Here is a 27,055-nt window from a genome sequence, read left to right as displayed (position 1 = left end):
TGTGTATGTGTATATATTTATGTGTGTGTGAGAGTGTATATATATTTATATCTGTGTATGTGTATATATTTATGTGTGTGTGAGAGTGTATATATATTTATATCTGTGTATGTGTATATATATGTGTGTGTGAGAGAGTGTATATATATTTATATCTGTGTATGTGTATATATTTATGTGTGTGAGAGTGTAAATATATTTATATCTGTGTATGTGTATATATTTATGTGTGTGTGAGAGTGTATATATATTTATATCTGTGTATGTGTATATTTATGTGTGTGAGAGAGTGTATATATATTTATATCTGTGTATGTGTATATATATGTGTGTGAGAGTGTATATATATTTATATCTGTGTATGTGTATATATATGTGTGTGTGAGAGTGTATATATATTTATATCTGTGTATGTGTGTATATTTATGTGTGTGTGAGAGTGTATATATATTTATATCTGTGTATGTGTATATATTTATGTGTGTGTGAGAGTGTATATTTATTTATATCTGTGTATGTGTATATATTTATGTGTGTGTGAGAGTGTATATATATTTATATCTGTGTATGTGTATATATTTATGTGTGTGTGAGAGTGTATATATATTTATATCTGTGTATGTGTATATATGTGTGTGAGAGTGTATATATATTTATATCTGTGTATGTGTGTATATTTATGTGTGTGTGAGAGTGTATATATATTTATATCTGTGTATGTGTATATATTTATGTGTGTGTGAGAGTGTATATATATTTATATCTGTGTATGTGTATATATTTATGTGTGTGTGAGAGTGTATATATATTTATATCTGTGTATGTGTATAGATTTATGTGTGTGAGAGTGTATATATATTTATATCTGTGTATGTATATATATTTATGTGTGTGTGAGAGTGTATATTTATTTATATCTGTGTATGTGTATATATTTATGTGTGTGTGAGAGTGTATATATATTTATATCTGTGTATGTGTATATATTTATGTGTGTGTGAGAGTGTATATATATTTATATCTGTGTATGTGTATATATTTATGTGTGTGTGAGAGTGTATATATATTTATATCTGTGTATGTGTATATATGTGTGTGAGTGTATATATATTTATATCTGTGTATGTGTATATATGTGTGTGAGAGTGTATATATATTTATATCTGTGTATGTGTATATATTTATGTGTGTGTGAGAGTGTATATATATTTATATCTGTGTATGTGTATATATATGTGTGTGAGAGTGTATATATATTTATATCTGTGTATGTGTATATATATGTGTGTGAGAGTGTATATATATTTATATCTGTGTATGTGTGTATATTTATGTGTGTGTGAGAGTGTATATATATTTATATCTGTGTATGTGTATATATTTATGTGTGTGTGAGAGTGTATATATATTTATATCTGTGTATGTGTATATATATGTGTGTGAGAGTGTATATATATTTATATCTGTGTATGTGTATATATATGTGTGTGAGAGTGTATATATATTTATATCTGTGTATGTGTATATATTTGTGTGTGTGTGAGAGTGTATATATATTTATATCTGTGTATGTGTATAGATTTATGTGTGTGAGAGTGTATATATATTTATATCTGTGTATGTATATATATTTATGTGTGTGTGAGAGCGTATATTTATTTATATTTGTGTATGTGTATATATTTATGTGTGTGTGAGAGTGTATATATATTTATATCTGTGTATGTGTATATATTTATGTGTGTGTGAGAGTGTATATATATTTATATCTGTGTATGTGTATATATTATGTGTGTGTGAGAGTGTATATATATTTATATCTGTGTATGTGTATATATGTGTGTGTGAGAGTGTATATATATTTATATCTGTGTATGTGTATATATATGTGTGTGAGAGTGTATATATATTTATATCTGTGTATGTGTATATATATGTGTGTGAGAGTGTATATATATTTATATCTGTGTATGTGTATATATTTATGTGTGTGTGAGAGTGTATATATATTTATATCTGTGTATGTGTATATATTTATGTGTGTGTGAGAGTGTATATATATTTATATCTGTGTATGTGTATATATTTATGTGTGTGTGAGAGTGTATATATATTTATATCTGTGTATGTGTATATATTTATGTGTGTGTGAGAGTGTATATATATTTCTATCTGTGTATATGTATATATATATGTGTGTGAGAGTGTATATATATAGTTATATCTGTGTATGTGTATATATTTATGTGTGTGAGAGTGTATATATATTTATATCTGTGTTTTTTTATATATTTTTGTGTGTGAGAGTGTATATATATTTATATCTGTGTATGTGTATATATTTATGTGTGTGTGAGAGTGTATATATATTTATATCTGTGTATGTGTATATATATGTGTGTGTGAGAGTGTATATATACTTTATATCTGTGTATGTGTATATATTTATGTGTGTGTGAGAGTGTATATATATTTTATATCTGTGTATGTGTATATATATATGTGTGTGAGAGTGTATTATATATTTATATCTGTGTATGTGTATATACTATGTGTGTGAGAGTGTATAGTATATTTATATCTGTGTATGTGTATATATATGTGTGTGTGAGAGTGTATATATATTTATATCTGTGTATGTGTATATTATAATGTGTGTGAGAGTGTAAATATATTTATACTATGTGTAGTGTGTATATATATGTGTGGTGAGAGTGTATATATATTTATATCTGTGTAGTGTGTATATATTTTAGTGTGTGTGTGAGAGTGCTATATATATTTATATCTGTGTATGTGTATATATATGTGTGTGTGAGAGATGTGTATATATATTTATATCTGTGTATGTGTATATATTTATGTGTGGTGAGAGTGTACTAATATTTATATCTGTGTATGTGTATATATATATGTGTGTGAGAGTTGTATATATATTTTTATCTGTGTATGTGTAATATTTATGTGTGTGAGAGTGTATATATTTATATCTGTTGTATTGTGTATATATATGTGTGGTGAGAGTGTATATATATTTATATCTGTGTATGTGTATATATTATGTGTGTGTGAGAGTGTAATATATATTTATATCTGTGTATGTGTATATATTTATGGTGTGTGAGAGTGTATATATATTTATATCTGTGTATGTGTATATATTTATGTGTGTGTGAGAGTGTATATATATTTATATCTGTGTATGTGTATATATTATGTGTGTGTGAGAGTGTTATATATTTATATCTGTGTATGTGTATATATATGTGTGTGAGAGTGTATATATATTTATATCTGTGTATGTGTATATATTGTGTGTGTGAGAGTGTATATATATTTATATCTGTGTATGTGTGTATATTTTATGTGGTGTGAGAGTGTATATATATTTATATCTGTGTATGTGTATATATTTATGTGTTTGTGAGAGTGTATATATATTTATATCTGTGTATGTGTATATATTTATGTGTGTGTGAGAGTGTATATATATTTATATCTGTGTATGTGTATATATTTATGTGTGTGAGAGTGTATATATATTTATATCTGTGTATGTGTATATATATATGTGTGTGTGAGAGTGTATATATATTTATATCTGTGTATGTGTATATTTATGTGTGTGTGAGAGTGTATATATATTTATATCTGTGTATGTGTATATATTTATGTGTGTGTGAGAGTGTATATATATTTATATCTGTGTATGTGTATATATTTATGTGTGTGTGAGAGTGTATATATATTTATATCTGTGTATGTGTATAGATTTATGTGTGTGAGAGTGTATATATATTTATATCTGTGTATGTGTATATATTTATGTGTGTGTGAGAGTGTATATATATTTATATCTGTGTATGTGTATAGATTTTTGTGTGTGAGAGTGTATATATATTTATATCTGTGTATGTGTATATATTTATGTGTGTGTGAGAGTGTATATTTATTTATATCTGTGTATGTGTATATATTTATGTGTGTGTGAGAGTGTATATATATTTATATCTGTGTATGTGTATATATTTATGTGTGTGTGAGAGTGTATATATATTTATATCTGTGTATGTGTATATATTTATGTGCGTGTGAGAGTGTATATATATTTATATCTGCGTATGTGTATATATATGTGTGTGAGAGAGTGTATATATATTTATATCTGTGTATGTGTATATATATGTGTGTGAGAGTGTATATATATTTATATCTGTGTATGTGTATATATATATGTGTGTGTGTGAGAGTGTATATATATTTATATCTGTGTATGTGTATATATTTATGTGTGTGTGAGAGTGTATATATATTTATATCTGTGTATGTGTATATATTTATGTGTGTGTGAGAGTGTATATATATATATCTGTGTATGTGTATATATATGTGTGAGAGTGTATATATATTTATATCTGTGTATGTGTATATATACGGTGTGAGAGTGTATATATATTTATATCTGTGTATGTATATATATATATATATATATATATATATATATATATATATATATATATGTGTGTGTGAGAGTGTATATATATTTATATCTGTGTATGTGTATATATATGTGTGTGAGAGTGTATATATATTTATATCTGTGTATGTGTATATATATGTGTGTGTGAGAGTGTATATATATTTATATCTGTGTATGTATATATATATATATATATATATATATATATATATATAATATGTGTGTGTGAGAGTGTATATATATTTATATCTGTGTATGTGTATATATATATGTGTGTGTGAGAGTGTATATATATTTATATCTGTGTATGTGTATATTTATGTGTGTGAGAGTGTATATATATTTATATCTGTGTATGTGTATATATATGTGTGTGTGAGAGTGTATATATATTTATATCTGTGTATGTGTATATATTTATGTGTGTGTGAGAGTGTAATATATATTTATATCTGTGTATGTGTATATATTTATGTGTGTGTGAGAGTGTATATATATTTATATCTGTGTATGTGTATATATTTATGTGTGTGAGAGTGTATATATATTTATATCTGTGTATGTGTATATATATGTGTGTGAGAGTGTATATTATTTATATCTGTGTCTGTGTATATATATTTGTGTGTGAGAGTGTATATATATTTATATCTGTGTATGTGTTTATATATATGTGTGTGTGAGAGTGTATATATATTTATATCTGTGTATGTGTATATATTTATGTGTGTGTGAGAGTGTATATATATTTATATCCTGTGTATGTATATATATGTGTGTGAGAGTGTATATATATTATATCTGTGTATGTGTATATATTTATGTGTGTGGAGAGTGTATATATATTTATATCTGTGTATGTGTATATATATATGTGTGTGTGAGAGTGTATATATTTATGTGTGTGTGAGAGTGTATATATATTTATATCTGTGTATGTGTATATATATGTGTGTGTGTGAGAGTGTATATATATTTATATCTGTGTATGTGTATATATATATGTGTGTGTGTGAGAGTGTATATATATTTATATCTGTGTATGTGTATATATATGTGTGTGAGAGTGTATAAATATTTATATCTGCGTATGTGTATATATATGTGTGTGAGAGTGTATATATATATGTGTGTGTGAGAGTGTATATATATTTATATCTGTGTATGTGTATATATTTATGTGTGTGAGAGTGTATATATATTTATATCTGCGTATGTGTATATATATGTGTGTGAGAGTGTATATATATATATATATATATGTGTGTGAGAGTGTATATATATTTATATCTGTGTATGTGTATATATTTATGTGTGTGAGAGTGTATATATATTTATATCTGTGTATGTGTATATATATATGTGTGTGTGAGAGTGTATATATTTATGTGTGTGTGAGAGTGTATATATATTTATATCTGTGTATGTGTATATATATATGTGTGTGAGAGTGTATATATATTTATATCTGTGTATGTGTATATATATATGTGTGTGAGAGTGTAAATATATTTATATCTGTGTATGTGTATATATTTATGTGTGTGTATGTGTATATATATTTATATCTGTGTATGTGTATATATATGTGTGTGTGAGAGTGTATATATATTTATATCTGTGTATGTGTATATATTTATGTGTGTGAGAGTGTATATATATTTATATCTGTGTATGTGTATATATTTATGTGTGTGTGAGAGTGTATATATATTTATATCTGTGTATGTGTATATATATATATGTGTGTGTGAGAGTGTATATATATTTATATCTGTGTATGTGTATATTTATGTGTGTGTGAGAGTGTATATATATTTATATCTGTGTATGTGTATATATATATGTGTGTGTTTGAGAGTGTATATATATTTATATCTGTGTATGTGTATATATTTATGTGTGTGAGAGTGTATATATATTTATATCTGTGTATGTGTATATATATGTGTGTGTGAGAGTGTATATATATTTATATCTGTGTATGTGTATATATATGTGTGTGAGAGTGTATATATATTTATATCTGTGTATGTGTATATATATGTGTGTGAGAGTGTATATATATTTATATCTGTGTATGTGTATATATTTATGTGTGTGTGAGAGTGTATATATATTTATATCTGTGTATGTGTATATATTTATGTGTGTGAGAGAGTGTATATATATTTATATCTGTGTATGTGTATATATTTATGTGTGTGTGAGAGTGTATATATATTTATATCTGTGTATGTGTATATATTTATGTGTGTGTGTGTGTGAGAGTGTATATATATTTATATCTGTGTATGTGTATATATATATGTGTGTGAGAGTGTATATATATTTATATCTGTGTATGTGTATATATATGTGTGTGAGAGTGTATATATATTTATATCTGTGTATGTGTATATATTTATGTGTGTGTGAGAGTGTATATATATTTATATCTGTGTATGTGTATATATTTATGTGTGTGAGAGAGTGTATATATATTTATATCTGTGTATGTGTATATATATATGTGTGTGAGAGAGTGTATATATATTTATATCTGTGTATGTGTATATATATATATATGTGTGTGAGAGTGTAAATATATTTATATCTGTGTATGTGTATATATTTATGTGTGTGTGAGAGTGTATATATATTTATATCTGTGTATGTGTATATATTTATGTGTGTGTGAGAGTGTATATATATTTATATCTGTGTATGTGTGTATATATATATATGTGTGTGAGAGTGTATATATATATTTATATCTGCGTATGTGTATATATATGTGTGTGAGAGTGTATATATATGTGTGTGAGGGTGTATATATATTTATATCTGTGTATGTGTATGTATTTATGTGTGTGTGAGAGTGTATATATATTTATATCTGTGTATGTGTATATATTTATGTGTGTGTGTGAGAGTGTATATATATTTATATCTGTGTATGTGTATATATATGTGTGTGAGAGAGTGTATATATATTTATATCTGTGTATGTGTATATATATGTGTGTGAGAGTGTATATATATTTATATCTGTGTATGTGTATATATTTATGTGTGTGTGAGAGTGTATATATATTTATATCTGTGTATGTGTATATATTTATGTGTGTGTATACAACACAATAAAAACAGTGAGACATAGGGACCCATGGAATATGTTTTTTTCTACCTAACAAGAAGTCTAGGGCCTATCTATCAAGCTTTGAATGGAGCTTGATGCCCCGTGTTTCTGGCGAGCCTGCAAGTTCGCCAGAAACAGCAGTTATTAAGCAGCGGTCACAAAGACCGCTGCTCCATAACCTGTCCGCCCGCTCTGAGCAGGCGGACAGACATCGCCGGAAATCAACCCGATCGAGTACGATCGTGTTGATTGACACCCCCCCTGCTGGCGACCGATTAGCCGCCAGTCTGCAGGAGGCGGCGTTGCACCAGCAGCTCTTGTGAGCTGCTGATGCAATGCTGAATCAGGTCCGCCAGACTTTGGTAAATAGAGGCCTATGGCAGCGCAGACAGCAGGTAAATGTAAGGATTCATCAGAAAACATCAGTGTCAGTGATAAGGTAAGTACAGTCTGTAGATACTGTAGGTACCTACGCTTGACGTCCCTGCTCTATTATAGCTCTGGCTGTATCAATGACACCGGTAGAAGATAAAATAAAACTTACAGAGGTGTGAGGGCATCCGGCTTATCATAAAGCATCCTGAAAAACAAACAATGTGGTTAAATTCTTGTAATAGTAAGTAACGTGAATAACATGATTAGTTTGCCACTTATAATAAAACCTACATGGTCTTCATCTGCTACAGCTGCATAGAGCTTATAGAGATTCTTGTTATAAGTGCACAGTTGTGTTATTATTAGCTTTGTCTGATCTTGCCCACACTACTCAATTTAATATATATGTTCACTTACCCACCTACAGATACTGCCCATTAGATGTTACCTATAGGCTGGTAACTTTACCCTATGCCGCAGCCTGGGATTGTGTCATTATTGTGTTAATAGACAGCTATTGTACCTACTGCCATTCTGCTGCTTTATATATGACTGATAATAATCATTATGCCCTAAACAGTAACAAATATAGGTTTCATTTTATTATAGTGAAACAAAGTAACTCTGCACTCAGTACAAAGCCGAGATCCAAACTGCCAAGAGTAAACCTAGCCCTTGTTGGCCAGCCGTATGACTCTGATGAGATTAAACCTTTTTATAGCGGCATAGCTGGACGCGTTTCAAACTAAACCCCTTGTTGACCAAACGTATGCCTCTAATAAGATTGAACCTGTTTATAGAGCCATACGGCTGGTGAACAAGGGCTGGATTTAGCATGAAACGCGTACAGCTTTGTCTCTGTTGATCATATGAATCAATTTCTTTGCTATGATGCATTTTTTAAAGTATCCTATGCTTTTATGGACATTCAATAAAGCTTTCAAGTTTTACTCTCTGTAGTTTGGCTCTCGGCTTTGTATTGTGTGTGGAGTTTCTTTGTTTCACTACAGTTTGTGTGCCGCTTTAATGAAGGTGGTACTCCAGCACCAGGCATGAGAATCCAACTACTACACTTGAAAAAGATTCATTTTATGGAATAAAAGTTTTTTGCATTTTACTCCTGGAATGCGCTCTATTTTTTCAATCATGAGAATCCAGTCATGCGGCACCAGTCATGAAGCACCAGTCATGAGGCACCCAGCACCTACGGACATTAACTGCTGCTAATACCTCTTCCTATACACCAAGCATCTACTGACCTTACCTGCTGCTAATACCTCTTCCTATACACCCAGCACCTACTGACCTTACCTACTGCTAATACCTCTTCCTATACACCCAGCACCTACTAACCTTACCTGCTGCTAATACCTCTTCCTATACACCCAGCACCTACTGACCTTAACTGCTGCTAATACCTCTTCCTATACACCCAGCACCTACTGACCTTACCAGCTGCTAATACCTCTTCCTATACATCCAGCACCTACTGACCTTACCAGCTGCTAATACCTCTTCCTATACATCCAGCTCCTACTGACCTTACCTGCTGCTAATACCTTTTCCTATACACCCAGCACCTACTGACCTTACCTGCTGCTAATACCTCTTCCTATACACCCAGCACCTACTGACCTTACCTGCTGCTGATATCCCTTCCTATACACCCAGCACCTACTGACCTTACCTGCTGCTAATACCTATTCCTATACACCCAGCACCTACTGACCTTACCTGCTGCTAATACCTCTTCCTATACACCCAGCACCTACTGACCTTACCTGCTGCTAATACCTCTTCCTATACATCCAGCTCCTACTGACCTTACCTGCTGCTAATACCTCTTCCTATACACCGAGCACCTACTGACCTTACCTGCTGCTAATACCTCTTCCTATACACCCAGCACCTACCGACCTTACCTGCTGCTAATACCTCTTCCTATACACCCAGCACCTACTGACCTGCTGCTAATACCTCTCTTCCTATACACCCAGCGCCTACTGACCTTACCTGCTGCTAATACCTCTTCCTATACACCCAACATCTACTGACCTTACCTGCTGCTAATACCTCTTCCTATACACCCAGCACCTACTGACCTTACCTGCTGCTAATACCTCTTCCTATACACCCAGCACCTACTGACCTTACCTGCTGCTAATACCTCTTCCTATACAACCAGCACCTACTGACCTTACCTACTGCTAATACCTCTTCCTATACACCCAGCACCTACCGACCTTACCTGCTGCTAATATCTCTTCCTATACACCCAGTACCTACTGACCTTACCTGCTGCTAATACCTCTTCCTATACATCCAGCTCCTACTGACCTTACCTGCTGCTAATACCTCTTCCTATACACCCAGCACCTACTGACCTGCTGCTAATACCTCTTCCTATACACCCAGCACCTACTGACCTTACCTGCTGCTAATACCTCTTCCTATACACCCATCACCTACTGACCTTACCTACTGCTAATACCTGTTCCTATACACCCAGCACTCTAATGACCTTACCTGCTGCTAATATCTCTTCCTATACACCCAACATCTACTGACCTTACCTGCTGCTAATACCTCTTCCTATACACCCAGCACCTACTGACCTTACCTACTGCTAATACCTCTTCCTATACACCCAGCACCTACTGACCTTACCTGCTGCTAATACCTCTTCCTATACACCCCGCACCTACTGACCTTACCTGCTGCTAATACCTCTTCCTCTACACCCCGCACCTACTGACCTTACCTGCTGCTAATATCTCTTCCTATACACCCAGCACCTACTGACCTTACCTGCTGCTAATACCTCTTCCTATACACCCAGCACTTACTGACCTTACCAGCTGCTAATACCTCTTCCTATACACCCAGCACCTACTGACCTTACCTGCTGCTAATACCTCTTCCTATACACCCAGCACCTACTGACCTGCTGCTAATACCTCTTCCTATACACCCAGCACCTACTGACCTTACCTGCTGCTAATACCTCTTCCTATACACCCAGCACCTACTGACCTTACCTACTGCTAATACCTCTTCCTATACACCCAGCACTTACTGACCTTACCAGCTGCTAATACCTCTTCCTATACACCCAGCATCTACTGACCTTACCTACTGCTAATACCTCTTCCTATACACCCAGCAAACTACTGACCTTACCTGCTGCTAATACCTCTTCCTATACACCCAGCACCTACTGACCTTACCTACTGCTAATACCTCTTCCTATACACCCAGCACTTACTGACCTTACCAGCTGCTAATACCTCTTCCTATACACCCAGCATCTACTGACCTTACCTACTGCTAATACCTCTTCCTATACACCCAGCAAACTACTGACCTTACCTGCTGCTAATACCTCTTCCTATAAACCCAGCACCTACTGACCTTACCTGCTGCTAATACCTCTTCCTATACACCCAGCACCTACTGACCTTACCTGCTGCTAATACCTCTTCCTATACAGCCAGCACCTACTGACCTTACCTGCTGCTAATACCTCTTCCTATACACCCAGCACCTACTGACCTTACCTGCTGCTAATACCTCTTCCTATACACCCAGCACCTACTGACCTTACCTGCTGCTAATACCTCTTCCTATACACCCCGCACCTACTGACCTTACCTGCTGCTAATACCTCTTCCTATACACCCCGCACCTACTGACCTTACCTGCTGCTAATACCTCTTCCTATACAGCCAGCACCTACTGACCTTACCTGCTGCTAATACCTCTTCCTATACACCCAGCACCTACTGACCTTACCTGCTGCTAATACCTCTTCCTATACACCCAGCACCTACTGACCTTACCTGCTGCTAATACCTCTTCCTATGCAACCAGCACCTACTGACTTTACCTGTTGCTAATACCTCTTCCTATACACCCAGCACCTACTGACCTTACCTGCTGCTAATACCTCTTCCTATACACCCAGCATTTACTGACCTTACCTGCTGCTAATACCTCTTCCTATACACCCAGCACCCTAATGACCTTACCTGCTGCTAATACCTCTTCCTATACACCCAGCACCTACTGACCTTACCTGCTGCTAATACCTCTTCCTATACAACCAACACCTACTGACCTTACCTGCTGCTAATACCTCTTCCTATACACCCATCACCTACTGACCTTACCTACTGCTAATACCTGTTCCTATACACCCAGCACCTACTGACCTTACCTGCTGCTAATACTTCTTCCTATACACCCAGCACCTACTGACCTTACCTGCTGCTAATACCTCTTCCTATACACCCAGCACTCTAATGACCTTACCTGCTGCTAATATCTCTTCCTATACACCCTACATCTACTGACCTTACCTGCTGCTAATACCTCTTCCTATACACCCAGCACCTACTGACCTTACCTACTGCTAATACCTCTTCCTATACACCCAGCACCTACTGACCTTACCTGCTGCTAATACCTCTTCCTATACACCCCGCACCTACTGACCTTACCTGCTGCTAATACCTCTTCCTATACACCCCGCACCTACTGACCTTACCTGCTGCTAATATCTCTTCCTATACACCCAGCACCAACTGACCTTACCTACTGCTAATAACTCTTCCTATACACCCAGCACCTACTGACCTTACCTGCTGCTAATACCTCTTCCTATACAACCAGCACCTACTGACCTTACCTGCTGCTAATACCTCTTCCTATACAACCAGCACCTACTGACTTTACCTGTTGCTAATACCTCTTCCTATACACCCAGCACCTACTGACCTTACCTGCTGCTAATACCTCTTCCTATACACCCAGCACCTACTGACCTTACCTGCTGCTAATACCTCTTCCTATACAACCAGCACCTACTGACCTTACCTGCTGCTAATACCTCTTCCTATACACCCAGCACCTACTGACCTTACCTGCTGCTAATACCTCTTCCTATTCACCCAGCACCTACTGACCTTACCTGCTGCTAATACCTCTTCCTATACAACCAGCACCTACTGACCTTACCTGCTGCTAATACCTCTTCCTATACACCCAGCACCTACTGACCTTACCTGCTGCTAATACCTCTTCCTATACACCCAGCACCTACTGACCTTACCTGCTGCTAATATCTCTTCCTATACACCCAGCACCTACTGACCTTACCTGCTGCTAATACCTCTTCCTATACACCCAGCACCTACTGACCTCACCTGCTGCTAATACCTCTTCCTATACACCCAGCACTTACTGACCTTACCAGCTGCTAATACCTTTTCCTATACACCCAGCACCTACTGACCTTACCTGCTGCTAATACCTCTTCCTATACACCCAGCACCTACTGACCTGCTGCTAATACCTCTTCCTATACACCCAGCACCTACTGACCTTACCTGCTGCTAATACCTCTTCCTATACACCCAGCACCTACTGACCTTACCTACTGCTAATACCTCTTCCTATACACCCAGCACTTACTGACCTTACCAGCTGCTAATACCTCTTCCTATACACCCAGCACCTACTGACCTTACCAGCTGCTAATACCTCTTCCTATACACCCAGCACCTACTGACCTTATCTGCTGCTAATACCTCTTCCTATACATCCAGCACCTACTGACCTTACCTGCTGCTAATATCTCTTCCTATACACCCAGCACCTACTGACCTTACCTGCTGCTAATACCTCTTCCTATACACCCAGCACACTACTGACCTTACCTGCTGTTACTACCTATTCCTATACACCCAGCACCTACTGACCTTACCTGCTGCTAATACCTCTTCCTATACACCCAGCACACTACTGACCTTACCTGCTGCTAATACCTCTTCCTATACACCAGCACCTACTGACCTTACCAGCTGCTAATACCTCTTCCTATACACCCAGCACCTACTGACCTTACCTGCTGCTAATACCTCTTCCTATACACCCAGCACCTACTGACCTTACCTGCTACTAATACCTCTTCCTATACACCCAGCACCTACTGAACTTACCTTCTGCTAATATCTCTTCCTATACACCCATCACCTACTGACCTTACCTGCTGCTAATACCTCTTCCTATACACCCAGCACCTACTGACCTTACCTGCTGCTAATACCTCTTCCTATACACCCAGCACCTACTGACCTTACCTGCTGCTAATACTTCTTCCTATATACCCAGCACCTACTGACCTTACCTGCTGCTAATACCTCTTCCTATACACCCAGCACCTACTGACCTTACCTGCTGCTAATACTTCTTCCTATATACCCAGCACCTACTGACCTTACCTGCTGCTAATACCTCTTCCTATACACTCAGCACCTACTGACCTTACCTCCTGCTAATACCTCTTCCTATACACCCAGCATCTACTGACCTTACCTGCTACTAATACCTCTTCCTATACACCCAGCACCTACTGACCTTACCTGCTGCTAATACCTCTTCCTATACATCCAGCACCTACTGACCTTACCTGCTGCTAATACCTCTTCCTATACACCCAGCACCTACTGACCTCACCTGCTGCTAATACCTCTTCCTATACACCCAGCACATACTGACCTTACCTACTGCTAATACCTCTTCCTATACACCTAGCACCTACTGACCTTACCTGCTGCTAATACCTCTTCCTATACACCCATCACCTACTGACCTTACCTACTGCTAATACCTCTTCCTATACACCCAGCACTTACTGACCTTACCAGCTGCTAATACCTCTTCCTATACACCCAGCATCTACTGACCTTACCTACTGCTAATACCTCTTCCTATACACCCAGCAAACTACTGACCTTACCTGCTGCTAATACCTCTTCCTATACACCCAGCACCTACTGACCTTACCTACTGCTAATACCTCTTCCTATACACCCACTGACCTGCTGCTAATACCTCTTCCTATACACCCAGCACCTACTGACCTTACCTGCTGCTAATACCTCTTCCTATACACCCAGCACCTACTGACCTTACCTACTGCTAATACCTCTTCCTATACACCCAGCACTTACTGACCTTACCAGCTGCTAATACCTCTTCCTATACACCCAGCACCTACTGACCTTACCTGCTGCTAATACCTCTTCCTATACACCCAGCACCTACTGACCTTACCTGCTGCTAATACCTCTTCCTATACATCCAGCACCTACTGACCTTACCTGCTGCTAATATCTCTTCCTATACACCCAGCACCTACTGACCTTACCTGCTGCTAATACCTCTTCCTATACACCCAGCACACTACTGACCTTACCTGCTGTTACTACCTATTCCTATACACCCAGCACCTACTGACCTTACCTGCTGCTAATACCTCTTCCTATACACCCAGCACCTACTGACCTTACCTGCTGCTAATACCTCTTCCTATACACCAGCACCTACTGACCTTACCAGCTGCTAATACCTCTTCCTATACACCAGCACCTACTGACCTTACCAGCTGCTAATACCTCTTCCTATACACCCAGCACCTACTGAACTTACCTGCTGCTAATACCTCTTCCTATACACCCAGCACCTACTGACCTTACCTGCTGCTAATACCTCTTCCTATACACCCAGCACACTACTGACCTTACCTGCTGCTAATATCTCTTCCTATACACCAGCACCTACTGACCTTACCAGCTGCTAATACCTCTTCCTATACACCCAGCACCTACTGACCTTACCTGCTGCTAATACCTCTTCCTATACATCCAGCACCTACTGACCTTACCTGCTACTAATACCTCTTCCTATACACCCAGCACCTACTGAACTTACCTGCTGCTAATATCTCTTCCTATACACCCATCACCTACTGACCTTACCTGCTGCTAATACCTCTTCCTATACACCCATCACCTACTGACCTTACCTGCTGCTAATACCTCTTCCTATACACCCAGCACCTACTGACCTTACCTGCTGCTAATACCTCTTCCTATACACCCAGCACCTACTGACCTTACCTACTGCTAATACCTCATCCTATACACCAGCACCTACTGACCTTACCTGATGCTAATAACTCTTCCTATACACCAGCACCTACAGACCTTACCTTCTGCTAATACCTCTTCCTATACACCCAGCACCTACTGACCTTACCTGCTGCTAATACCTCTTCCTATACACCCAGAACCTACCGACCTTACCTGCTGCTAATACCTCTTCCTATACACCCAGCACCTACTGACCTTACCTGCTGCTAATACCTCTTCCTATACACCCAGCACCTACTGACCTTACCTGCTGCTAATACCTCTTCCTATACACCCAGCACCTACTGACCTTACCTGCTGCTAATACCTCTTCCTATACACTCAGCACCTACTGACCTTACCTCCTGCTAATACCTCTTCCTATACACCCAGCATCTACTGACCTTACCTGCTACTAATACCTCTTCCTATACACCAGCACCTACTGACCTTACCTGCTGCTAATACCTCTTCCTATACACCCAGCACCTACTGACCTTACCTGCTGCTAATACTTCTTCCTATATACCCAGCACCTACTGAGCTTACCTGCTGCTAATACCTCTTCCTATACACTCAGCACCTACTGACCTTACCTCCTGCTAATACCTCTTCCTATACACCCAGCATCTACTGACCTTACCTGCTACTAATACCTCTTCCTATACACCCAGCACCTACTGACCTTACCTGCTGCTAATACCTCTTCCTATACAGCCAGCACCTACTGACCTTAACTGCTGCTAATACCTCTTCCTATACACCCAGCACCTACTGACCTTACCTGCTGCTAATACCTCTTCCTATACACCCTGTACCTACTGAACTTACCTGCTGCTAATACCTCTTCCTATACACCCAGCACCTACTGACCTTACCTACTGCTAATACCTCTCCCTATACACCCAGCACCTACTGACCTTACCTGCTGCTAATACCTCTTTCTATACACCCAGCACCTACTGACCTTACCTGCTGCTAATACCTCTTCCTATACACCCAGCACCTACTGACCTTACCTGCTGCTAATACCTCTTCCTATACACCCAGCACCTACTGACCTTACCTGCTGCTAATACCTCTTCCTATACACTCAGCACCTACTGACCTTACCAGCTGCAGTGCTATATGTTTAACCTCACAAGGCATTCATTCTACATACCATTTTACCAATTGTGATTTTTTTTTTATCACACTTTTTTTTTATCACACTTATCTGTTTATTTAATATCACTGCTCATTTGATCTCCATTCTGAAATAAACTTTTGCATCATCAACAAAACATAATACACAGCTTCTCCTGGAGACCACAAACAATATCTCTGATGTATATGTTAAAGGGACAGTCAACACCAGAATTTTTGTTGTTTACAAAGAAAGATAATCCCTTTATTACCCATTCTCCAGTTTTGCATAACCAACACAGTTATAATAATACACGTTTTACCTCTGCAATTATCTTGTGTCTAAGCTTCTGCTGACTGCCCCCTTATTTCAGTTCTTTTGACAGACATGCAGTTTAGCCAATCAGTGCTCACTCCTAGGTCACTTTACGTGCATGAGCTCAGTGTTATCTATATGAAACATGTGAACTAATGCCCTCTAGTGGTCAAAATGTATTCAGATTAGAGGCAGTCTTCAATGTCTAAGAAATTAGCATATGAACCTCCTAGTTTTAGCTTTCAACTAAGAATACCAAGAGAACAAAGCAAAATTGGTGATAAAAGTCAATTGAGAAGTTGTTTAAAATTGCATGCCCTATTTAAATCATGAATGTTTTTTTTGACTAGACTGTCCTTTTAAACAAAACAAGCTTAAAAAATATAAATGTTACCTTTGTAGCTTGACTTCTTGCAGGTGGTCTAAACGTGAGAGACTCACGCTGTCATTGGTACGATTGTTTGCAGAATCACTAGTCCGATCATTGCTGGGGACAAAGTGATAAGAACATCTCATTACCTGGTACAGTCTTAGATGCAAAGTTTAGCAACTTCCTGGCAACATTCATCAGCTGCTTCCTACTATACCTGACTTTAATCATCAACTGTTCCCTACTATACTTGACTTTAATCATCAGCTGTTCCCTACTATACTTGAATTTAATCATCAACTGTTCCCTACTATACTTGGCAATAATCCTCAGCTGCTTCTTACTATACCTAGCTTTAATCATCAGCTGCTTCCTACTATACCTGGCATGAATCATCAGCTGCTTCCTACTATACCTGGCATGAATCATCAGCTGCTTCCTACTATGCCTGGCATGAATCATCAGCTGCTTCCTAATATACCTGACTTGAATCATCAGCTGCTTCCTACTATGCCTGGCATGAATCATCAGCTGCTTCCTAATATACCTGACTTGAATCATCAGCTGCTTCCTACTATGCCTGGCATGAATCATCAGCTGCTTCCTACTATGCCTGGCATGAATCATCAGCTGCTTCCTACTATGCCTGGCATGAATCATCAGCTGCTTCCTAATATACCTGACTTGAATCATCAGCTGCTTCCTAATATACCTGACTTGAATCATCAGCTGCTTCCTACTATGCCTGGCATGAATCATCAGCTGCTTCCTACTATGCCTGGCATGAATCATCAGCTGCTTCCTACTATGCCTGGCATGAATCATCAGCTGCTTTCTACTATGCCTGGCATGAATCATCAGCTGCTTTCTACTATGCCTGGCATGAATCATCAGCTGCTTCCTACTATGCCTGGCATGAATCATCAGCTGCTTCCTACTATACCTGACTTTAATCATCAACTGCTTCCTACTATACCTGACTTTAATCATCAACTGCTTCCTACTATACCTGACTTTAATCATCAACTGTTCCCTACTATACTTGGCAATAATCCTCAGCTGCTTCCTACTATACCTAGCTTTAATCATCAGCTGCTTCCTAATATACCTGACTTGAATCATCAGCTGCTTCCTACTATACCTGGCATGAATCATCAGCTGCTTCCTACTATGCCTGGCATGAATCATCAGCTGCTTCCTACTATGCCTGGCATGAATCATCAGCTGCTTCCTACTATGCCTGGCATGAATCATCAGCTGCTTCCTAATATACCTGACTTGAATCATCAGCTGCTTCCTACTATGCCTGGCATGAATCATCAGCTGCTTCCTACTATGCCTGGCATGAATCATCAGCTGCTTCCTACTATGCCTGGCATGAATCATCAGCTGCTTCCTAATATACCTGACTTGAATCATCAGCTGCTTCCTACTATACCTGGCATGAATCATCAGCTGCTTCCTACTATGCCTGGCATGAATCATCAGCTGCTTTCTACTATGCCTGGCATGAATCATCAGCTGCTTTCTACTATACCTGGCATGAATCATCAGCTGCTTCCTACTATGCCTGGCATGAATCATCAGCTGCTTCCTACTATACCTGACTTTAATCATCAACTGTTCCCTACTATACTTGGCAATAATCATCAGCTGCTTCCTACTATACCTAGCTTTAATCATCAGCTGCTTCCTACTATGCCTGGCATGAATCATCAGCTGCTTCCTACTATACCTGACTTTAATCATCAGCTGCTTCCTACTATGCCTGGCATGAATCATCAGCTGCTTCCTACTATACCTGGCATTAATCATCAGCTGCTTCCTACTATACCCGGCATTAATAATCAGCAGCTTCCTACTATACCCGGCATTAATCATCAATTGTTCGCTACTATACTTGGCAATAATCCTCAGCTGCTTCCTACTATACCTAGCTTTAATCATCAGCTGCTTCCTACTATACCTGACTTGAATCATCAGCTGCTTCCTACTATACCTGGCATTAATCATCAGCTGCTTCCTACTATACCTGGCATGAATCATCAGCTGCTTCCTACCATGCCTGGCATGAATCATCAGCTGCTTCCTACTATACCTGGCATGAATCATCAGCTGCTTCCTACTATACCTGGCATGAATCATCAGCTGCTTCCTACTATGCCTGGCATGAATCATCAGCTGCTTCCTACTATGCCTGGCATGAATCATCAGCTGCCTTCCTACTATACCTGGCATGAATCATCAGCTGCTTCCTACTATGCCTGGCATGAATCATCAGCTGCCTCCTACTATACCTGACTTGAATCATCAGCTGCCTTCCTACTATACCTGGCATGAATCATCAGCTGCCTTCCTACTATACCTGGCATGAATCATCAGCTGCCTTCCTACTATACCTGGCATGAATCATCAGCTGCCTTCCTACTATACCTGGCATGAATCATCAGCTGCCTTCCTACTATACCTGGCATGAAACATCAGCTGCTTCCTACTATACCTGGCATGAAACATCAGCTGCTTCCTACTATACCTGGCATGAATCATCAGCTGCTTCCTACTATACCTGGCATGAATAATCAGCTGCTTCCTACTATGCCTGGCATGAATCATCAGCTGCTTCCTACTATGCCTGGCATGAATCATCAGCTGCCTTCCTACTATACCTGGCATGAATCATCAGCTGCTTCCTACTATGCCTGGCATGAATCATCAGCTGCCTCCTACTATACCTGACTTGAATCATCAGCTGCCTTCCTACTATACCTGGCATGAATCATCAGCTGCCTTCCTACTATACCTGGCATGAATCATCAGCTAAAAAATATATTTAAACAGGAGCGCTGTAGCTAAAGGTGAATATGAAACAAATAAAACAGGTGATAGATTCCCATAAATACGTGTTAAAACATCAATACTAATAAATTAAAAACAAGTGGTGAATTCCAAAAGATACGTTTCAAAACATCAATGTTGGTAAATATTAAATAGTGACAAATACTTAGTGCAAAGATCATTCGTGCATATTATGAATAATCAAAAAAAGGGGCTTGGTGCAGCAAAATAAACTAAAATGAATTAAACAGTGACAAGTTAGGTGTGGTTTGCAAGGCTCTGCCTAAAAATATTTAATGTAACATATAAAAATACAGAATAAAACACATATACTAAAAACGGACGTCTCCGTATCAAACAAATTATGCCAATACACCGATTTTTTCAAAAGTTTGTCTCCTAATGGCCAGAAATGGGATAAAGCAGTCCCGGTAACAGTTATTATGTAGATAGATGATGCAGGCTTACCCCCAAACAGTTGCGGCTTTTTGATGAAGCAAACGATGAAATTACCGCCGTGGCGGAAGTGACGTCACTTAAGGGGGCGCTGGCCCGACTGAGCACTCCGATTGGTTTCTATTACGGTCGTTCTCAGGTTGCAGCTGCTTAGTTTACAGTGGCAAGGTATCCGCTCTTTATGTGCTCAAATGCACGCAGGATACTGACAACGGTAGTTTTGTGCTGAATGCGACTGTTTAGAGTAGATACAAAAGTTCCATTTATAACCTTCAATAAGGCTTAATAATGTTGGTACACAAGCAAGTGCCAGGAGAATGCAAAATTCTTTTAAAAGTTCCACAGATGACAAGCTGTATCAATCTGTAACAGCAACTGATAGCTGTGAGATACTTCTCAAAATCAGAAGTGGGCAACAAACATCAACGCGTTTCTCCCTCTGCAGGGCTTTCTCAAGATGAGGTGTTGCAGCAGGTGTACCTTTTTAAAGGTGTACCTCAGTCTCTTATTGGTTACAATTTTCTTAGTCATAGATGAAGGGGTGTGTATCATTAATTAAAGGTAGTATTGGCAAATCTACATCTGTTCAGAGCAATGATATATCAGCTTCATTATTAAAACAGATACAAAATTTCATATAATCTTCTAGAGTGATCAATTAAAAAATACATAGCGATAGTGATATTAAAATAGGTATACAGAATTGAATTAGATTATTTTAAAAAACCTATAAGGTAGAATGAAAATATAAATGAAAATATAAATGGGGCTCTATGAACTATATAGTAACATAATATAAAAAAACTATATGATAAATAAGGTTATATCTATACCTTCATTCTAAAAAACTTTAAAAGTGAATTATCCGCGCTGTTAAAAAGAATAATAAAATACACTAGTATTAAAAAATACATTTATATTGAAATGAATGAAGGTATAGATATAACCTTATTTATCATATAGTTTTTTTATATTATGTTACTATATAGTTCATAGAGCCCCATTTATATTTTCATTTATATTTTCATTCTACCTTATAGGTTTTTTAAAATAATCTAATTCAATTCTGTATACCTATTTTAATATCACTATCGCTATGTATTTTTTAATTGATCACTCTAGAAGATTATATGAAATTTTGTATCTGTTTTAATAATGAAGCTGATATATCATTGCTCTGAACAGATGTAGATTTGCCAATACTACCTTTAATTAATGATACACACCCCTTCATCTATGACTAAGAAAATTGTAACCAATAAGAGACTGAGGTACACCTTTAAAAAGGTACACCTGCTGCAACACCTCATCTTGAGAAAGCCCTGCAGAGGGAGAAACGCGTTGATGTTTGTTGCCCACTTCTGATTTTGAGAAGTATCTCACAGCTATCAGTTGCTGTTACAGATTGATACAGCTTGTCATCTGTGGAACTTTTAAAAGAATTTTGCATTCTCCTGGCACTTGCTTGTGTACCAACATTATTAAGCCTTATTGAAGGTTATAAATGGAACTTTTGTATCTACTCTAAACAGTCGCATTCAGCACAAAACTACCGTTGTCAGTATCCTGCGTGCATTTGAGCACATAAAGAGCGGATACCTTGCCACTGTAAACTAAGCAGCTGCAACCTGAGAACGACCGTAATAGAAACCAATCGGAGTGCTCAGTCGGGCCAGCGCCCCCTTAAGTGACGTCACTTCCGCCACGGCGGTAATTTCATCGTTTGCTTCATCAAAAAGCCGCAACTGTTTGGGGGTAAGCCTGCATCATCTATCTACATAATAACTGTTACCGGGACTGCTTTATCCCATTTCTGGCCATTAGGAGACAAACTTTTGAAAAAATCGGTGTATTGGCATAATTTGTTTGATACGGAGACGTCCGTTTTTAGTATATGTGTTTTATTCTGTATTTTTATATGTTACATTAAATATTTTTAGGCAGAGCCTTGCAAACCACACCTAACTTGTCACTGTTTAATTCATTTTAGTTTATTTTGCTGCACCAAGCCCCTTTTTTTGATTATTCATAATATGCACGAATGATCTTTGCACTAAGTATTTGTCACTATTTAATATTTACCAACATTGATGTTTTGAAACGTATCTTTTGGAATTCACCACTTGTTTTTAATTTATTAGTATTGATGTTTTAACACGTATTTATGGGAATCTATCACCTGTTTTATTTGTTTCATATTCACCTTTAGCTACAGCGCTCCTGTTTAAATATATTTTTTATCTGTTTTGTACATGCCTATATCAGGGACTTTTTAGGTATATCAGGAGTTTGGTGTTTTTTACTCTGCGCTTTTTATTCCATATTTCTAGAATGAATCATCAGCTGCCTTCCTACTATACCTGGCATGAATCATCAGCTGCTTCCTACTATACCCATCATTAATCATCAGCGGCTTCCTACTATGCCTGGCATGAATCATCAGCTGCTTCCTACTATACCCGTCATTAATCATCAGCTGCCTTCCTACTATACCTGGCATGAATCATCAGTTGCTTCCTACTATACCCGGCATGAATCATCAGCTGCTTCCTACTATACCCGTCATTAATCATCAGCAGCTTCCTACTATGCCGGGCATGAATCATCAGCTGCTTCCTACTATACCCGTCAATCATCAGCGGCTTCCTACTATGCCTGGCATGAATCATCAGCTGCTTCCTACTATACCCGTCAATCATCAGCGGCTTCCTACTATGCCTGGCATGAATAATCAGCTGCTTCCTACTATACCCGTCATTAATCATCAGCGGCTTCCTACTATACCCGGCATTAATAATCACCGGCTTCCTAATATACCCGGCATTAATAATCAGCTGCTTACTACTATAACTGGCATGATGAGTTGCCCCAGTTAACCACAGTGACACTACAGAGGCTGAAATAAATTTCTCACTCTGCACATAGGGGTCAATTTATCAAGCTCCATACGGAGCTGGATGCCCCGTGTTTCCGGTGAGCCTTCAGGCTCGTCAGAAACTTAAGTTATGAAGCAGCGGTCTAAAGACCACTGCTTCATAACCTGTCCGCCTGCTCTGAGGTGGCGGACAGAAATCAACCCGATCGGGTTGATTGAAAACCCCTGCCATTGCACCAGCAGTTCACAAGAATGATAAATGCTGACAGCGTATGCTGTCGGCATTTATCGATGTGCAGCGGACATGATACGCTACATCGTATGATGTCCGTTCGAATATTAATAAATTGATCCCATAGTGTTTATCTTCCCTAGAAATCGATGTCATCAAACCACTGGGCTTGGTATGGAAACTACAGAACCAGACTGTGCAACAATTACCAGATTAAAGTAATACAAATTTATACAAAGCAGATAGAATGATTTGGTACAGATCATATAGAAACCATAGAAACTCATATAAAAAGGAACAAGCAGTATAAGTCTGCTCTATATATAACACTACTGTACGTCTGCTCTGTATAACACCTACACTACTGTACGTCTGCTCTGTATAACATCTACACTCCTGTACATCTGCTCTGTATAACACCTACACTACTGTACGTCTGCTCTGTATAACACCTACACTACTGTACGTCTGCTCTGTATAACATCTACACTCCTGTACATCTGCTCTGTATAACACCTACACTACTGTACGTCTGCTCTATAGAACATCTACACTACTGTACGTCTGCTCTGTATAACACCTACACTACTATACATCTGCTCCATAGAACATCTACACTACTGTATGTCTGCTCTGTATAACACCTACACTACTGTACGTCTGCTCTGTAAGACACCTACACTACTGTACGCCTGCTCTGTATAATACCTACACTACTGTACATCTGATCTGTATAACACCTACACTACTGTACGTCTGCTGTATAGAACATCTACACTGCTGTACATCTGCTCTGTATAACACCTACACTACTGTACGTCTGCTCTGTATAGCACCAACACTACTGTATGTCTGCTCTGTATCACACCTACACTACAATAGTCTGCTCTATATAACATCTACACTACTGTACGTCTGCTCTGTAGAACACCTACACTACTGTACGTCTGCTCTATATCCTACACTACTGTACGTCTGCTCTGTATAACACCTACACTACACTACTGTACGTCTGCTGTGTATAACACCTACACTACTGTACGTCTGCTCTATATAACATCTACACTGCTGTACATCTGCTCTGTATAACACCTACACTACTGTACATCTGCACTGTATAACACCTACACTACTGTACGTCTGCTCTGTATAACACCTACACTACTGTACGTCTGCTCTGTATAACATCTACACTGCTGTACATCTGCTCTGTATAACACCTACACTACTGTACATCTGCACTGTATAACACCTACACTACTGTACGTCTGCTCTGTATAACACCTACACTACTGTACGTCTGCTCTGTATAACACCTACACTACTGTACATCTGCTCTGTATAACACCTACACTACTGTACATCTGATGTGTATAACACCTACACTACTGTACGTCTGCTCTGTATAGCACCAACACTACTGTATGTCTGCTCTGTATCACACCTACACTACAATAGTCTGCTCTATATAACATCTACACTACTGTACGTCTGCTCTGTAGAACACCTACACTACTGTACGTCTGCTCTATATCCTACACTACTGTACGTCTGCTCTGTATAACACCTACACTACACTACTGTATGTCTGCTGTTTATAACACCTACACTACTGTACGTCTGCTCTGTATAACATCTACACTGCTGTACATCTGCTCTGTATAACACCTACACTACTATACGTCTGCTCTATATAACATCTACACTGCTGTACATCTGCTCTGTATAACACCTACACTACTGTACATCTGCACTGTATAACACCTACACTACTATACGTCTGCTCTGTATAACACCTGCACTACTGTACATCTGCACTGTATAACACCTACACTACTGTACGTCTGCTCTATAGAACATCTACACTACTGTACGTCTGCTCTACATCACATCTACACTGCTGTACATCTGCTCTGTATAACACCTACACTACTGTACGTCTGCTCTGTATAACATCTACACTACTGTATGTCTGCTCTGTATAACATCTACACTACTGTACGTCTGCTCTGTAGAACACCTACACTACTGTACGTCTGCTCTATATCCTACACTACTGTATGTCTGCTCTGTATAACACCTACACTACACTACTGTACGTCTGCTGTGTATAACACCTACACTACTGTAGGTCTGCTCTGTATAACATCTACACTGCTGTACATCTGCTCTGTAGAACACCTACACTACTGTACGTCTGCTCTATATAACATCTACACTGCTGTACATCTGCTCTGTATAACACCTACACTACTGTACATCTGCACTGTATAACACCTACACTACTGTACGTCTGCTCTGTATAACACCTACACTACTGTACGTCTGCTCTGTATAACACCTACACTACTGTACATCTGATGTGTATAACACCTACACTACTGTACGTCTGCTCTGTATAGCACCAACACTACTGTATGTCTGCTCTGTATCACACCTACACTACAATAGTCTGCTCTATATAACATCTACACTACTGTATGTCTGCTCTGTAGAACACCTACACTACTGTACGTCTGCTCTATATCCTACACTACTGTACGTCTGCTCTGTATAACACCTACACTACACTACTGTACGTCTGCTGTGTATAACACCTACACTACTGTACGTCTGCTCTGTATAACATCTACACTGCTGTACATCTGCTCTGTATAACACCTACACTACTATACGTCTGCTCTATATAACATCTACACTGCTGTACATCTGCTCTGTATAACACCTACACTACTGTACATCTGCACTGTATAACACCTACACTACTATACGTCTGCTCTGTATAACACCTGCACTACTGTACATCTGCACTGTATAACACCTACACTACTGTACGTCTGCTCTATAGAACATCTACACTACTGTACGTCTGCTCTACATCACATCTACACTGCTGT

General features: G+C 38.1%; 1 protein-coding gene across 3 annotated transcripts in view; it reads right to left on the bottom strand.

The window, feature by feature from the left end:
* Positions 1-27,055, bottom strand: part of LOC128642963 (histo-blood group ABO system transferase-like) — a 144,184-nt gene that overhangs the window by 10,475 nt on the left and 106,654 nt on the right. For all 3 annotated transcript variants that reach the window (XM_053695865.1, XM_053695866.1, XM_053695867.1), the window contains 2 exons: positions 17,785-17,877; positions 8,146-8,181 (listed from right to left, as the gene is read on the bottom strand). In XM_053695865.1, coding sequence (XP_053551840.1) covers positions 8,146-8,181; positions 17,785-17,877 — 129 coding nt within the window. The remainder of the gene's footprint in view (positions 1-8,145; positions 8,182-17,784; positions 17,878-27,055) is intronic.

This window comes from Bombina bombina, chromosome 12 (assembly GCF_027579735.1).
Source record: "Bombina bombina isolate aBomBom1 chromosome 12, aBomBom1.pri, whole genome shotgun sequence".
Taxonomy (NCBI): domain Eukaryota; kingdom Metazoa; phylum Chordata; class Amphibia; order Anura; family Bombinatoridae; genus Bombina; species Bombina bombina.
Note: the sequence above shows the minus strand (reverse complement) of the source record. Positions and strands in the feature narration are given on the sequence as shown.